Consider the following 15,700-nt stretch of genomic DNA (forward strand, 5'->3'; position numbering starts at 1 on the left):
TGATTGAGGGTGTGGACTCGAAACTACCACACCAATGCAACTACCAACAATTTGGAAATTGGTCTTGATCAAGGGCACATGACAAAACTAGTGGAAAGGCACATCAGCCATGGGTGGGGGGAGTGCGGGGGGGTGGGGGTGAAGGGGATAGGAGGAGCATGAATCAGGTAACCATGTTAAAAATGTATATTAATAAATGTTAAAAAAAATTTAAAAAAATTGCCAAGAGATCTTGAAAATAAATGAATGGCCCAATGGTGAGCACCAGGCAACAGTACCTTCTGGTGACTGGTCACCAGTCCAGAAAGAATAAACCCTTGCTTTGAATTCCATGACCTCTTCCAGAAATAAAGATGAAGAATATTCAAAGCTATAATAAAGAGTCACTCTGGGTTAGTCAAAGACATACTATCCAGCTGCTCAAAATGCCAATTTTAAGGGAGCTATAATTTAAGGCATAAAACTCATATGTAATTCTAAAAAGACTTTTATCTAATGCTAGAAATTTAATGTGTATATGGAGGGAGGACATTTGTTCACTTTTCAGTTGAACTGTAGACCAAAAAGATAAGAAAAGAAACCATAAAAGTGAGAGCCAATTTGAGCTACAAACTCATAAACACACTTCAGCACAGAAATCACAAGTAGTCACAACCTAAATTCACTCTTGAAATATGATCCTGTTCTCCAAGCCCAATAGAGTAAACTAGTTTCCTTAGAGCCTTTTTTTTCTTAGAAATTTATTATTGAGAGAAGAAAACAAACATCTCTATGATTTGTATATTGTTCTCTTCCAGGTCTCCCCTATCCTTGCCCTCCCCATTCCGAGCTCTCAAATTTTTGTTTAGAACTTTCAAAACATATCCTAGCAAGAGTATTGGGAAATATGATTAAACTATAGCTGGAATGAACACAGGATAAGTTCCTAATAGATCGGGCATTTCTATGCACTGGATTTTACCTTTGTTTTATATTGGAATTTCATCTAAAACTCTGGGCAACTGAGGCTTGTAAAATCAGGGCGACAGGGAATGAAGAGTAAAAACAAAACTAAAAAGATTGAGGACTGAAAGGACTGTGGAAAAACTACTTCCACACCCCTCTCTCCTCCACCTATACTCTTGCCCTGCCCATTATCTTTCTTTTCTGTTTTTCCTTCTCATTCTGATGTATTTCTACTCCTACCTCATCAGCAGCTTTCTTCCATCAGGGTTACCAATTCGCATTACAACATCTAAATCTCCAGGGGCAAGTCTCGCAAGAACAGACTTACCCATGCCCTCAGCGCCCCCCTTCTTTCCCCTCCCTCAATTAACCTGACCACAGAGCAAACCTTGGGGGTTTGGTGTTGCCTAACTTCCCCGCCTCTGCTAGCCCATCTCCCCCTCCTTCTCCTCCCTTCCTCCAATAATCAGAGGCATTCTTATTCCAGCCCCCAGCCCGGTGCCACCAGCATTCCTCATTCATTCACTTTCAGGCAACCTCAAACGTTTATTAAGAGGTTCCCCAGCCTCCCACTCTCATTCTCTTTTCTGTTCCAGGCAAGCTCCCTCCCAGCAGGCTCCGGCAGAAATCCGGCAAAGTACTTTCTCCTTCTCTCCTGGAGAAATGCAACACCTCCAAGTAATTCTGTTTTACATCCTCTGCTCTTCTTTGTGGGCAGAGGACAGCGATGACTATGAGCTCATGTACTTGAATTTGAATAATGAAATAGAGAATGGAATGCATCCCACTGACGAAAGTAAGTGCCTGTTAACTGTTTCTCTGCTACCCTCAACTATTCAAAGCCTGCTCTGTAGGTACCAGAGCCGGGATAAGATATTTCAAGGACTTTCCTTGGGGGGTAAAAAAGCTCCTTAGAGCAAAGAGAGCTTGAAAAAGTAACTAAATATATGTACAAAAAAGGGAGGGGGGAGTTGAAGTGGTCAGAGAGGCAATGGGGCTGGGAGTCAGGAAGACTGTTCAAATTGCTCCTTTGGCACTTACTTACCTGTGAGACTGTGGGCAAGTCATTTAACTTTCATGTTCTATCTGTAAAATGAGGAGATTGTACTAGGTGCCCCTAAGGAACCTTTTAATGCAAAAGCTGTGGTCCTATGACTCCAAGACCAGGGTTTGAGTTCTGCCCTCTGACACGTGATCCCACAGGCAGCTGGCTAAGACCCTAAGATACAGAAAAGTTGTGGGGTTTCCAGTCGGGGGGCCCCATTCCTCACACTGAATAAATTGCAGATTGGTCTATAGTCCTCCCTCCCTTCCCCAAGAAAAAGTGATTTACTATAGCAATAATGAAGTTCCTGCGCACCAGGAAGAGCCCATGGGGCTTGCGTGCCCTCTGCGGATTTCTAGGAGCTACTTTTCTGCCGGTCTCTGGAAGGGACTTGGGAAGGGTGACTATTAGAAGCATTCTGCAGCTAGCCTTTACCAGCATCTCTCAGGAGGGCAGCCGGCTTTGGGCCCAGCAGAATGGGCTGCTGAGGAGAGGGAGGAGAGGGGTCGGGGGGAGGGGGGGGGCTCCTCCCCGATTTCTTGACCCTGTGGATGCACAGGAGGACCCCTGACCCCAGTCTCTTGTACTTCATCCAGGCTCGGCGTGTGACTGTCGCCAGGAGCGCACTGCATGGGACCGGCTCTTCATTATGCTGGAGAACTCCCAGATGCGAGAGAACAGGCTGCTGCAGGCAACGGAGGGCATGTTGGCCGCAGAGCTGCAGGGCCTGCGCTCGGACGTGGCCCGCACGTGCGCCTCGGCCCCAGAGCCCATCCGGCTGGCCAAGATGCTGGACGAACTGCTGCTGGCCAGCCGGGGCCTGACACACCGGCTGGCCAAGCTGGAGAGCGCCTGGCAGAGGGCGCCCGAAGCTACAGCGAGCTCCCTGCTGCTGCCTGTGCTGGAGGAGCTGCGGGCCCTGAGGAGGTGGACTGGACAGCGCTCGCTGCCTGCAGGTAAAAGAGAGTCCCACCTCCTCTTCCCTCCCTCCACCCAATCAGCTGATTGCAGAGGCTCTGGGCTTCCCATTGGTGCTTGGGTAAAGCCACAGCCAGAGAGAGGCTTGGAGCCTTTTACTTGGGCTCTGCCCCAGCCCGGGACACAAGCCATCATTTTGTTTTTCTTGAAGAAAGAGTTCTTTGAGAGTCTTGCTATTGGTTCTAGAACCCCCGGCTCATAGATCTAAGGCTGGCGGGGACCTCAGGGGGCCGCCTCCTTTTTTGCATGGAGCCCCTTGATGGACAGAGCAGAGAACTAAGGTCCAGTGAGTGTTAGTAAACTTATCCGTACCCCGGGTAAATAGTAACTTCCCGGGGATGATTTGGGAGGGTCAAATGGGATAATGGATTACGAGGCAATATCAGTGCGTTATGATTCGTCATAAGATCCAAGATCTAGATAGAGTCTACTAACTGGGAGTTTAGAGACTATCCAGTCCCACCTTTTAGGGCTATGGGATTTAGGGACGACCGGCACCTGGAGAAGTTAGGTAACTTGCCCAAGTAGATACAGATATTACTAAATGGTAGGTATGAGATTTGAACTTGGGTCCTCCAACTCCAAATCCAGGTTTCTTCTGTATATTAAACTGCCTCTCAAAGGAGTTTGCTGACCAGAATTGAAACACACACACACACACACACACACACACACAGAGAGAGAGAGAGAGAGAGAGAGAGAGAGTAGAGAGAGTAGAGGGAGAGTAGGTGAGAGGCAGAAGACTGACATAGCACCAGAGGTAAGACTTGAAGCCAGAACCTCTCATCTCCAGGCCTGCCTCTCTATCCACTGAGCCATCTAGCTGTCTCTAAAGCCAATTTTAAAAAGACAACAAGTGGGAATTATTTTGATTTATAAAATCATTCTTTGTGTGGGTCACGATTCACCAAAATCCTATACTCTGGTGAACAAGATGAAACTAGATCTGTTTAATGACCAGATCGGGACAGGGGGAATATATACATCCTGCACATTTTTTATGTTGAATCTGTATTATAGACATTTTCACCATCATCATCTTAAGTTTAGATAATCAACAAAATTCTAATTTATGTCCTAATCTATAGTGGTTGCCAATTTCTGAGATATAAATGCTCACACTGAAAATTTAACAATCAGCTCTTGTAGGTCAGTTTGCCATTGCTCCAGGGCACTCCTGTATCTATGTAACAGAAGACTTTAAGGGAAATGTAACTTTTCCAGGTGTTCCCCTGCTATTTTAGATGCCAAATATGCAACATTGCTTCACATTCCAAAAGACTAAATAGGACATCACAAATAGGAAAACGGTACTGGCTTTGCAGGCAGAGGATTTACATTCAAATCCTGGATCCACTCTGACATTGAGCTAATAACAGGGAATACAAAGAAATGACATGGTTCCTACCCTCAAGGAGTTTACATTCTACTTACTTTATTTTTTTCACCTTGGGCATGTCACTTAATCTCTTGCCAGCCAGAGTTTATTTGATTGTAAAAGAAAGGGGTTATATTAGCTTTAAATCTATGCTCCTGTTTTATCCTGATGAGCAGGAAATAGTAGAAGCCCTTTATCTGCCTAGTTTTTAAGAGTTGTCCTAATCCAAGTAGATTCCTCTGTCCATCCCTCTTACTCAGTGAAATTTTTCCCTACCAGATAGCCATTTAGACCAGTGAAGGCAGGAAAATCCAAGCAAGATTGTGATTTTATTTTATAATTAAATTGTTAATATGGAACCATGAGTCTCCATCACACCTTGAAGATTTCTGCCAGTATTTCTTCAATCTGCTTGGGTAGTATATAATAAAGATATCCTATAATGGCAAAAAAATTGGCTTGAACCATACAATGAGAAATGTTTAATAGTAGCACAGGGGAAGGAAATAGGACATCAGTAATAATATTTGCCAGTATTAATAAGATGGAAATTTCCCTGGGATATTTCTAGAATTTTAGTTTCCAAAATGCTTTACATATATTATCCCATTTGAACTTCCCCAAACCCTGTGGATAGATACTATCCATAGAGATGGTATTATTCACATTCTACAGATAAAGAAACTGAGGCTCACAGAAGTTTGGTGACTTGCCAATAATCACATAGCTAGTAATAAGAGATGATGTTTGAACCCAAGTCTTCCATTGCCAAGGTCAGGCCTCTGTCCAATACATCATGCTCTTTCCTTCATGTGATGTGAAATTAAAGAGAAATTAAAAGCAAATGGTTATGAAAACAGATGGGTATGAAGACAGATTCCTTAATGGAAAAATATTTCTAACCAGGATATTATAGAGAGAACAAACTTATCTTAGTTTTAGTGTTAGAAAATAATTTATATAATATCTGGAAAATTTAAAAAGACAGATTTCTTAATGGAATAATATTTCTAACCAGGATATTATAGAGAGAACAAAATTATCTTAGTTTTAGTGTTAGAAAATACTTTATATAATATCTGGAGAATTTATACAAAGACAGATTTCTTAATGGAATAATATTTCTAACCAGGATATTATAGAGAGAACAAAATTATCTTAGTTTTAGTGTCAGAAAATACTCTATATTTTTAGTTTTAGTGTTAGAAAATACTCTATATAATATCTGGAGAACTACCCGTCATTCTGGATTTTGATTTTTATACACTGATTGAAGAGGGGACTAGGCTGGTAGTAAGGAGGTCTGGTTTCTAGTCAAGGCACTGTCCTAACTAGTTATGTGGCTTTGAATAAAAAGCTCTTAATCTCTTTAGGTCTCAGTTACCTCATTTGTAAAATGAGAAGCTAGAACAAGATGATCTTCAGGGCCCCTTCCTTTTCTAGGTCTTGTGATTCTATGTGTCCTGGATTCCATTGCCTAAACACATGCACTTCTGACCTTTAAAATCAATAAGTACAGTTAGAAAAATGAAGCCAAGTTTGCTTTCATTTTCAAAAGTGCCTCAGTGTCCTGCTTGTTAGTGCTTTAAGAATCTTCTCCTCACTGCTCACAATAACATTTTTAGCAACTGGTTTTGATTTCTTACATCTTGGTCCACAGCCAGCCCAGCTCTTACTGGACTTCCTAATCATTCTGTTATTAGACTTCTGAAGAGCTGGTTTTCATTTACTCTGGCTTTGAATAAAAGAACCAGAAAAATCTATTAATTAAGTAACCAGTTAATAAGAACGCTGCTACATTTTAAAAGAAGATTTGCTAGGTTTCACAATGGCCTTGACATAAGCTTCATTTAAGTGGGGAAAACACTTTCCCTAGTAATTAGTCATCTCAAAGTAGACTGAGCTGGCTCAGGAGATAATCCTCTCCCTTTGCAGGTAAGCAAAGGCTGGATAATGAGTGATTAGATGGGTCATAGAGAAGATTCTTGTTCTAGCCTGGCTGGGATGAAATAGATGGTTTCTTCCAACACTGACAAGAATAAGAGCTAACATTTCTGTGGCATCTTAAGACTGGTGAAACGTTCTACATAGACAATCTCATTTCAGCCTCACCATAGCTCCATGAAGGAGGTGATATTATTAATCAGTCCTATTTTACACAGGAGGAAATGGAAGATGGAAGAATTTAAGTGACTTGCCTAGGCTGACACATTTAGTAAATGTCTCTGGAAGGGTTTGAACTGAGGTCTTCCTGACTCCAATTCCCTCTGTGCCACTTAGTTCTCACTCCCTGAGATGCTGTGATTTACCTAAAGCATGTGTATCGTGTCCAAAATGTTTTTTTTTTCCTTAATCTATAGTAAGTTTTTTGGAGAAGTTGTGTGATAAAGCAAATTTTTAAAAAATCAGTGTCTCATCAAAAATGGATTAAGAGGAGCACAGTAGATGGAGCACCAGGCCTGGAGACAAAAGGTTTTGGGTTCAAACATGAACACAGACACTTCCTAGCTATATTACTCTGGGAAAATAATTTAATCCTAATTGCCTAGCCCTTACCACTCCTCTGCCTTAGAATTGATACTTATTATCAATTTTAAGATAGAAGGTAAGGATTTTTTTTTTACAAAATGGATCGAGGGGGCAGCTAGTGGCTCAATGGATTGAGAGCCACATCTAGACAGAGAGTCCTGGGTTCAAATTCTGACTTTGATTCTTACTACTTCAGTGACCATGGTCAAGTCAATTCACCAAACTCTGTCTCTGATTCTGATTTATAATATAAAAAGGGCTGATGAGCTGACCTCCATCATCCCTTTCAACTCTCAACCTGTCATATTATGATGACCTTTAGAATCACTTTCTGGGTCACTCTGTTCTCCCAGTGGGAGACCCATTAGGAAGAACATATCGCTTTACATGGCACAGGCGCTCCTAGAAAATTGAGTACAGATTGAATCCTACTTTAAATGCATGGGGAGTAATTTGAATCCTAGGTTAAGTCAAGTCAACAAGTTTTGGTTGTGCCAGACATTGTGCTAAATGCTGGTGTTATAAAGAAAGGCAGATGGAATTATTTTTGCATTCAAAGAGCTTCTACTCTAACAAAAGAGGCAGTACATTCAAAATATAGGCAGAGGAGGAAGCTGTGAGGCAGCTCAGTGGATAGAGAGACAGGTCTGGAGATGAGAGGTCCTGGGTTCAAATCTGGCCTCACACTTCCTGGCTGTGTGATCTGAGCAAGTCACTTAACCTCTCATTGTTCAGCCTTTACTGTTCATCTACATTAGAACCAATACATAGTACTCATTCTAAGATGGAAGGTAAGGATATATATATATATTTTTTTTTTTTAAAGATGCATACAGAGGAAATAGAATGAGTTTAAAGAGGAAAGGCACTAGCAGTGGAGCTGACCAGGAAAGATCTCCAGAAGAAGATGAGATTTGAGCTTAGACTTGAAGGAAGTCAGAAAGCAGAGGCAAGGAGGGAGAGCATCCTGGGCATAAAGGTCAGAGCCAGTGAAAAAGCTCAGAATCTACATTTGTACAACCCAGTGGAATTACTTATTGGCTCTAGGAGTGGGAGAGGGAAGAGGGGAGGGAAATAAAATGAATCATGTAAACATGGAAAAATATTTAAAAAAATAAAATAATAAAACATTTTAATTTAATTAAAAAAAAAACAGAATCTAAAGATGGAGAGTGACCAAAAACAATAAGAAGGACCGTGTAGCTGGATCAGAGGAATAAATCGAAGGGATTGAAGTAGAAGTCTGGGGAGGTGGGAAGGGGCCAGGTTGAGAAGAGCATTAAATGCTGAAACTCAGCATTTTATATTTGATCCTGGAGGTATTAGAGGGCTACTGAAATTTGGTTTGGGGGGGTTAAAAAATCATGTTGACAAATGAGTGGAGGATAGACTGGAGTGAAGACATGAAGAGTGAAGCTAAGACAATTGTCCAAATGAGAGGCAAATGAGGACCTGCACTGGGGCAGTGGGCAATCTCCTTTGTAGGCAATCTCTACACTTCAGGGACCTGTGTTGAACTGGGGCCATAAATATACACACAATCAGGGCACTAACCATCAAGGAAGATCAAAGAAAAGCTTCTTCTGGGAAGTGACATATGAGCTGAGCCTCAAAGGAGTCTTAAAGGTCTCAAGAGCCAGGTAGGAGGGTATCCAGGCAAAGGGAGCAACCTTTCAAGGTTCTAGGGATGGTAGATGACATGCCAAGTTTGGAAGAGCAGGCACCCCAATTTGCCTGAAAGCTAGAGTGTGGGAAAAGCAGTAGGGTGAAGGGAAACTAGAAAACTTGACTAGAGGTAGATTAGGAATGGTTTTAAATGTTTTAGAGGATAGAACCAAAAGTTCTCAAGCAGAGCAGGGACAGAATCTAAGCCTTGGCACAACTTTTTCACATGTGATAATTAAAATCTCTGATTGTGACTCCCTCTCCACTTCCAGGACATAATCTAAATGAATTGAAATGGCTGCTCATGAGTCTGTCTTCTATCCTACTTCTGTTACAGGTTGCGAAACAGCACTTTTATTCCCCATGCGTTCAAAGAAAATCTTCGGCAGCGTTCACCCAATGGCTGAAATGAAGCTTCGGTCCTTCACTACCTGCATCTGGGTCAGAGCAACTGATGTGTTAAATAAAACTGTGTTGTTTTCCTACGGCACAAAGAGGAATCCCTATGAAATCCAGCTCTACCTCAATTCTTGGTCCACCGTGCTTGTGGTTGGTGGAGACCAGAACAAGCTTGTTGCTAACTCCGTGGTTCCCCTGGGAACATGGACCTATCTGTGTGGCACATGGAACTCAGAGGAAGGGGTCACATCCCTGTGGGTCAATGGAGAACTGGCAGCCACTGGATCTGGGATGGCCACTGGTCACATCATCCCAGAGGGTGGGATTCTGCAAATTGGCCAAGAAAAGAATGGCTGCTGCGTGGGTGGGGGCTTTGATGAAACATTGGCTTTCTCTGGAAGGCTCACTGGCTTTAACCTCTGGGACAGAGTTCTCAGCAGTGATGAGATCAGACAAACAAGAGGAGAAGATTCCTGTCATATCAGGGGCAATGTTGTTGGGTGGGGAGTTACAGAGATTCAGCCACATGGAGGAGCTCAGTATATCTAAGTTTCAAAACATCCCCATCAGAAGCCAAAGAAGGATACTCTCACATTCAACCTCAGTGCATGATGGAAGCCTGAGACCAATAGAGGGGAAAACTGAGGCTGGGGGGTTGTGGAGTTTGCCCTTGATTAAGCCACTATCTTGGCAAAATAGAGAATAAGAAGATGGAGAAGTGTGTGTGTGTGTGTGTGTGTGTGTGTGCGTGTGTGTGTGTGTTTTTACTTGGTGCTTTCAAATTGAATACTGTAAACTCAAGCATAATTAAATAGGACTGGTTTTTACTCAACAGAAAAAAGCAAACAAAACTATGTTCTCTGTTTTCCTATGGGTGGCTTTATTTTGGCCAGATATGAATTTTTTTTTTATTGAAAGAGTCATAAGAATAACATGTGCTGTTTATTATTCATCATTATTGGTATGTACACTCGTAAAAATATGATGAAGCATTATTTATACTATGATGTGACTTAACAAAAACAAATGTAGTTTAATTGTTATAATCCAATGTTGTATTTTGAGGAGATGGCTGTATAAGTTATATTGTAAATTGATTTTGTAATAATTTTATTAAAACTATTTTTGTAAATTTCTAATGTAAAATTTAAAAAAGGAATCTACTTGTCATTTCTTTTTGTTAAAACCCTTACTTACCATCTTAGAATCAATACCATGTATTGGTTCCAAGGCAGAAGAGTGGTAAGGGGTAGGCAATGGGGGTTAAGTGACTTGCCCAGGGTCACACAGGTAGGACGTGTCTGAGGCCAGATAAGAACCTAGAACTTCCCATCTTTAGGTCTGGCTCTCCATCCACTGAGCTGCCCAGCTGCTCCCTAACTTGTCATTTCTAATTGTGAGATTTTATATTATCTATGGAAGCCAACTCAAACTTTGGTCTTTCAGCAAAAGTAAAGGATTTTTAGATTGTAAATTACCCCCTTAATATTCACATTTGCTATTTGCCAAAGGATGTAATATACTTGTTTTAATATCCAATTTTCCATTAAGTAAGAAATAAGAGGCAAGAGTAGAAGTTCTAGGTTTGGAGTCAGAAGACAGGGACAGATCTCTGGCTGTTCCATTCACTTATTGTGTGACCCTGAATAAGTCCCTTTGCTTCCCTACAACTTTAGAGGGAGTGTGTCAGATTATCTCTAGGTACCTTGGCAGTTATAAATTTATGGTCAATCTGTGTATATCACAGTCTTGGGCATGTCACTTTTTCCTTATCAGTAATATGAGGGGAATGGACCAGATCAATGCCCAATTCCAAAAGAAATAGGCACCACTACTCTGTATATAAGGATCTCTGGGAGATGCATACTGACTCAGAAATCTGTGTTTTGTTTTATTTTTTATTGATTTTGTTAAATGTCTTAATTATTAAAATTTTTAATTCTTTCATTTCAATTTTTAAATTTCAATTTCAACTTGAAATTGAAATTTTAAAATAAAAAACCCTTACCTTCTCTCTTAAAACCAGTATTGGCTATAAGGCAGAAAAGTGTTAAGGATTAAGCAACTGGAGTTAAGTGACTTGCCTAGGGTCATATAGTTAGGAAGCATCTGAGGCCAGATCTGAACCCAGAACCTCCTACCTCCAGACCTGGTTCTCTTTCCGCTGAGTCAACTCACTACCCCTTTTTAATTATATTACATTAATCTGGTTCTGACTATACTCTTATGGGTATAGTTTGTTGGTCATATAATTGACATCCCTGGACTACATAACCTCTAAACTCCAGTCTTGCTCTAAATCCTCCATTTCTACACTTGCTATGCTGTAGAATGTGGACATAATTGTACATTTCTTCTTCCTGTGATCACTAGGGCAAAGTATCACAAAATGCATAACCCTCAGGTATTAACTTAGACTTGTCAATGGAGGAATGTAGGAACCATAAAAAGCAATTCTAATAATTCCCATCACTAAAATAGATGAATGAAAAATTAATAGAAAAGGGTTTATTGAGTGCTTACTATGCTAAGCTCAGAGAAAACAAATACTAAGGTAAAGATGGCCCTTTACACTCAATTCAATAAATGAAATAATTTCTGCTCAAAAGGATCTTGTATTCTAAAGAGAAAGACAAACTACTTGGCTGTCCCTTTCTTTACCCCTCTTTGTGCAGCTTTCCAACTTTGGAAACACGAACTATGATCAAATGATCTGAGGAAGCCCATTCTATGTATGGGCAGCTCTAGTAAGTAGTGTTTCCTTAAACCAAACCAAGTCTTCCAATGTAATTTCTGCCCAGTGTTTCTATCTCTGCCCTCTGAGAGCAAACCAAATCAATGGATATCCCTGTAGCTTTTCAAATACTAGAAGACAATTCATCCTCTTCCCTTAAGTCTTCCCCAGGTTTGACAACCTGAATTCCTTCCATGGCTTGTGTGGCATGAGTATGAGGTTCCTCTCCATCCTGTCCCCCCTCCTCTGGATATTCTCGAGCTTATTAATGCCCTTACTCAAATCAAACACAACACTGCAGATCTGGTATGATCAGAACAGAGCATGATGGTTGTAATACTCTTCCCATCCCAGACTCTCTGCCTTTCTCACTGCAGGCAAATGAGTTTGGCCGCTATTTTACACCGCTGACTCCTATTGACCATGTAGCCCACTAGCGGGAGAGCCACCCTCCCTTACCATTCGTGGCAGGAGGTTTTCTTCCCTCAGACTCTTTGTGTATTCTAGGAAGCTGCTGGCAAACAAGGCAGTCCAAGGAGCCATGTTCTGAAGAGTAATCTAGAGTAATGGCAGAATCCCAGCTGGTAGGTGGCCACACTTTGACATAGCCTTGCCTACACTCCATCTTTATCCCAGGAGGCTCAGGGAACACATGGGCATGGTGCTTCTAAGCAGTCATCAGGACACATCGAGACACTTAGAGCATGACTACATGACTCAGATAAGGGATCATTTCACTTGTGAGACACCTAGAGTCAGAGCAAGGGACACTTGGTCAAGTCTGTAGGAAAACTTTGCATCCATACTGTATTTCTGTGTTGAAGTCACTCCCAACTATAAAATGGAACTCAGATTTCTGTTTGAATAATGGTTGCATGGATCCAGTGAAGAGATGGAATTTCTCAGAATCTCTCCTGCCCATCACTGCTTCACCGCATTCCATTGCATCTCATTGCAAACACATTTCTTCTGTCAAAATTCCGTCTCTTCACCAGGCATAATGACTATGACCAGTGGGCAGAAGGGAAAATAAGTTCTATTTCTAGCAAAAGGGCTTGAATCCATCTTGGGATGAATTGGACTTATTCAATGGACTCTGGATAAGCATTCTCACATATACATTTGCATTTGTTTAAGTAAAGTTAAAAGTAAAGTGATTTGTAAATAAAATGTGTACATAAATAGATATATTTACTCAAGAGATTAAATGGAGAGAAAGGGAGGAAAGGGTGTAAACATTTATAAATCACTTACTAGTGCTAAGTGCTTTACAAATATCTCATTTGATCCCCACAACCCTGTGAATAGGTATGTTGCTATTATCCTGATTTTACAGTTGAGGAAACTGAAATAAACAGGGATTGAAATGACTTGGACAGGATCACAAAGCTAGTGTTTGAGGCTGGATTTTAACTCAGGTCTTCCTAACTCCATGTGCAATGCTCTATCTAATATGCTGCACGGAAGAAGGATTTATGATTTAATCAATGCCCGGAATGCTGGGTGTGAGAACTGTCCCCATCAATTGCAGAGCGGATTTCAACCCCATCTTGGGAGTTGCCTGGGGCGCATAGACATTAAGAGACTTCTTCAGGTTCATCTAGTTAGAAAGTGTCAGGGATGGGATATGAACCCAAGTCTTCTCAACACCAAGATATTTTGTGCATTATTCTAAAAAGCCTAGATAGCATATGATTGAATGTATAGAGATATGTCTCAAGTAATAGTAAAGAAATCAAAATTCAAATGGATTATGAAATAGATAGATACTTGTGTCATGTGTATACATATTTGTATTTAAATGTTAAAATCTTATTAAATACTCAAGTGAGTAAAAGACAAGACACAGTGAATGGAGAAAATAGCCTTGACATTTGGAAGATCTCAGTTCAATCTCACCTGTGTCACATACTGTCTGTATGATCCTGTAAAAGTTGCCTAACCTTTCATTGCCCCCAGATCATTGTCTAATTTCTAAGTTGGAAAGAACACATTAACCCGATTAAGTAGATGAAGCTTTCCACATTTGTGAAATCACAAGTCTGGTTTAAAAAAAAAACAACTATAAAGGGAGTAGAAGTATTATTTGCCTCACATTACAGATGAAGAAATAGAGGCTCAGAAAACCCAATTGACCAAGTGATAACTGAGAGCAGGGACTTGAATCCTGGTATTTAAATTCTAGGGAGTCTATTTTAGAAAATAAATATATTTTCAATGAGTAATCATTTATTTTCTCTTCCTCCCAACAAATGAAAAAAGAAATCCAAAATCTTTGAAACAAATTGCATAATCAAGCATAAAGAAAAATATTCCCATATTGCCCATGTCCAGATTATATGACAGACTCTATCCTGAGTTAATCCTCGTCTAATAGGAAGGTGGGTTTCATCATCAAGCCACTCAAATGATGGCTGGTCACCACTTGCATGAAAGTTCTTAAGCTTTTCAGAGTTATTTTGTCTTTACAATGTTGCTATCGTCGTATATACAGTGTTCTCCTGGTTCTGCTCACATCCTTCTGCATCAATTCATATAAGTAAGTCTTCCCAGGTTTCTTTGATATTGCTCTCTTCAATATTGCCTAAGGCTCAATCATTTCATGACATATGACTATTTTTTTTTCCTTACTAAACTATGCTGCTTTCTTAAGGAACTGGATGTTAGCAGTAAGCTTTAAAATGAACAGGATAAGTATATCTTATTTCCACTCATTTGTCATTAAATGCTATTTGAAAAAAATGACTGGGAGGTCTGATGACTAAATGCTTCCATCGTTCTCTTTTACCCATTTTCAACACTTCTTGGGGTTAAAGATTTGGTTGATTAAAATAACAGCCTTATACCTTCCTTCACGCACGTATGCCTGAATGCAGTGACCTCTTTGTCTTGGTATATGGCATGAGATGTTGGTCTAGGTCTAGTTTCTGCCATACTGCTTTCCAGTTTTTCCAGTAGATTTTTGTTGAAGAGTAGTTCTTTCAAAAGTTTGGATCTTTGGGTTTATCTCCCAATAGGTTACTCTAGTCATTTACTACTGCTTGTTGGTGCTTAATCTACTCCATTGCTTCACTGCTCTATTTCTTAGGCAGTACCAGATTATTTTGATAATACAGATTGAGATGCAGTATAACTACACCACCCTCCTTCATATCTTCCTCACTCCCATTAATTCCCTTGATATTCTTAACCTTCTGTTCTTTGAGATGAATTTTAATATTAGGAAAACTTATCAGTCTAATTGGCCATAGCAATTACAAACCAATCAAATGCAATGAACTCAATGGTTTAATTTTTATAACAGAGATTTTCCGCCATGGCTGTTACCTGCACATTAAAGCATCTTTCTTCATGGACAAAAACAAAGATGCAGAGCAAAAGCCTGTCATGAATAAAGTGTGTCTAGCTAACAGCCTATCGAATGCACATGAATAGATCAGTTCCAAAGACATTTATTAGCTTAAATGGGTAAAACAGCCAGTCCCTTTGACAAGCATGCAGGGGAAGCCTGAATTCTTTCCAAAGCTCCTTGTTCTACTTTATAGCAACATCTGCTGGTCTAATAAAGCTGGTGCAACTCTGAACAGGCTTCAGGAACTGTCCAGTGCTTGGTGGAGCCTGGCTGGCTATCTCAAAACTAGTTTCTGTTTGTCAGGATGAAGTTTTGAGCCATTTTTTACTTTGGTATGTTGGAATAATAACACAATCAGAGCTTTAAAGTGAGAAGGGACCCTAGAAGCCTTCCAATACATCTTCATTTTGCAGATGATGTGACTGAATCCCAAGGAGAGTGAACAACTTGCTCAAGGCTATGATGGGAATAATGGGTAAAGCTGTTTGAACCCAGATCCATTGACTCCAAATTGTTGCTTTTCCCACTCTCCCACTCTGCCTTCTCTAATTTTCTAATTTTACTTTTGGCTGAATATTTTAGGAACTGAAATTATTTACTTAGCTACCTGCTTCATTATTTAACAGCACCTTTTCTAAGATGAATTAAGCTTCTTTCTTTTTTTTTTTAAACCTT

The 15,700-nt window shown here is 40.4% G+C and overlaps 2 protein-coding genes across 3 annotated transcripts in view; one reads left to right on the plus strand and one right to left on the minus strand.

The window, feature by feature from the left end:
• The window catches only part of LOC123242816 (ventricular zone-expressed PH domain-containing protein homolog 1-like), a 110,071-nt gene that overhangs the window by 65,324 nt on the left and 29,047 nt on the right, over positions 1-15,700 (minus strand). The window lies entirely within an intron of this gene.
• PTX3 (pentraxin 3) lies at positions 1,448-9,622 on the plus strand. The gene is made up of 3 exons (XM_044670918.1): positions 1,448-1,741; positions 2,587-2,946; positions 8,878-9,622. Exons 1-3 carry the CDS (start codon positions 1,609-1,611, stop codon positions 9,486-9,488), a joined length of 1,104 nt encoding a protein of 367 aa, XP_044526853.1. The 5' UTR covers positions 1,448-1,608; the 3' UTR covers positions 9,489-9,622.

The sequence above is a fragment of the Gracilinanus agilis genome, chromosome 3, assembly GCF_016433145.1.
Source record: "Gracilinanus agilis isolate LMUSP501 chromosome 3, AgileGrace, whole genome shotgun sequence".
NCBI lineage: Eukaryota > Metazoa > Chordata > Mammalia > Didelphimorphia > Didelphidae > Gracilinanus > Gracilinanus agilis.

Coding starts and splice junctions, on each gene's coding strand:
- PTX3 (XM_044670918.1), top strand. CDS start 1,609: ATGCAACACCTCCAAGTAATTCTGTTTTACATCCTCTGCTCTTCTTTG. Junction 1,742..2,586: donor AATGCATCCCACTGACGAAA/GTAAGTGCCTGT, acceptor TACTTCATCCAG/GCTCGGCGTGTGACTGTCGC. Junction 2,947..8,877: donor ACAGCGCTCGCTGCCTGCAG/GTAAAAGAGAGT, acceptor CTTCTGTTACAG/GTTGCGAAACAGCACTTTTA.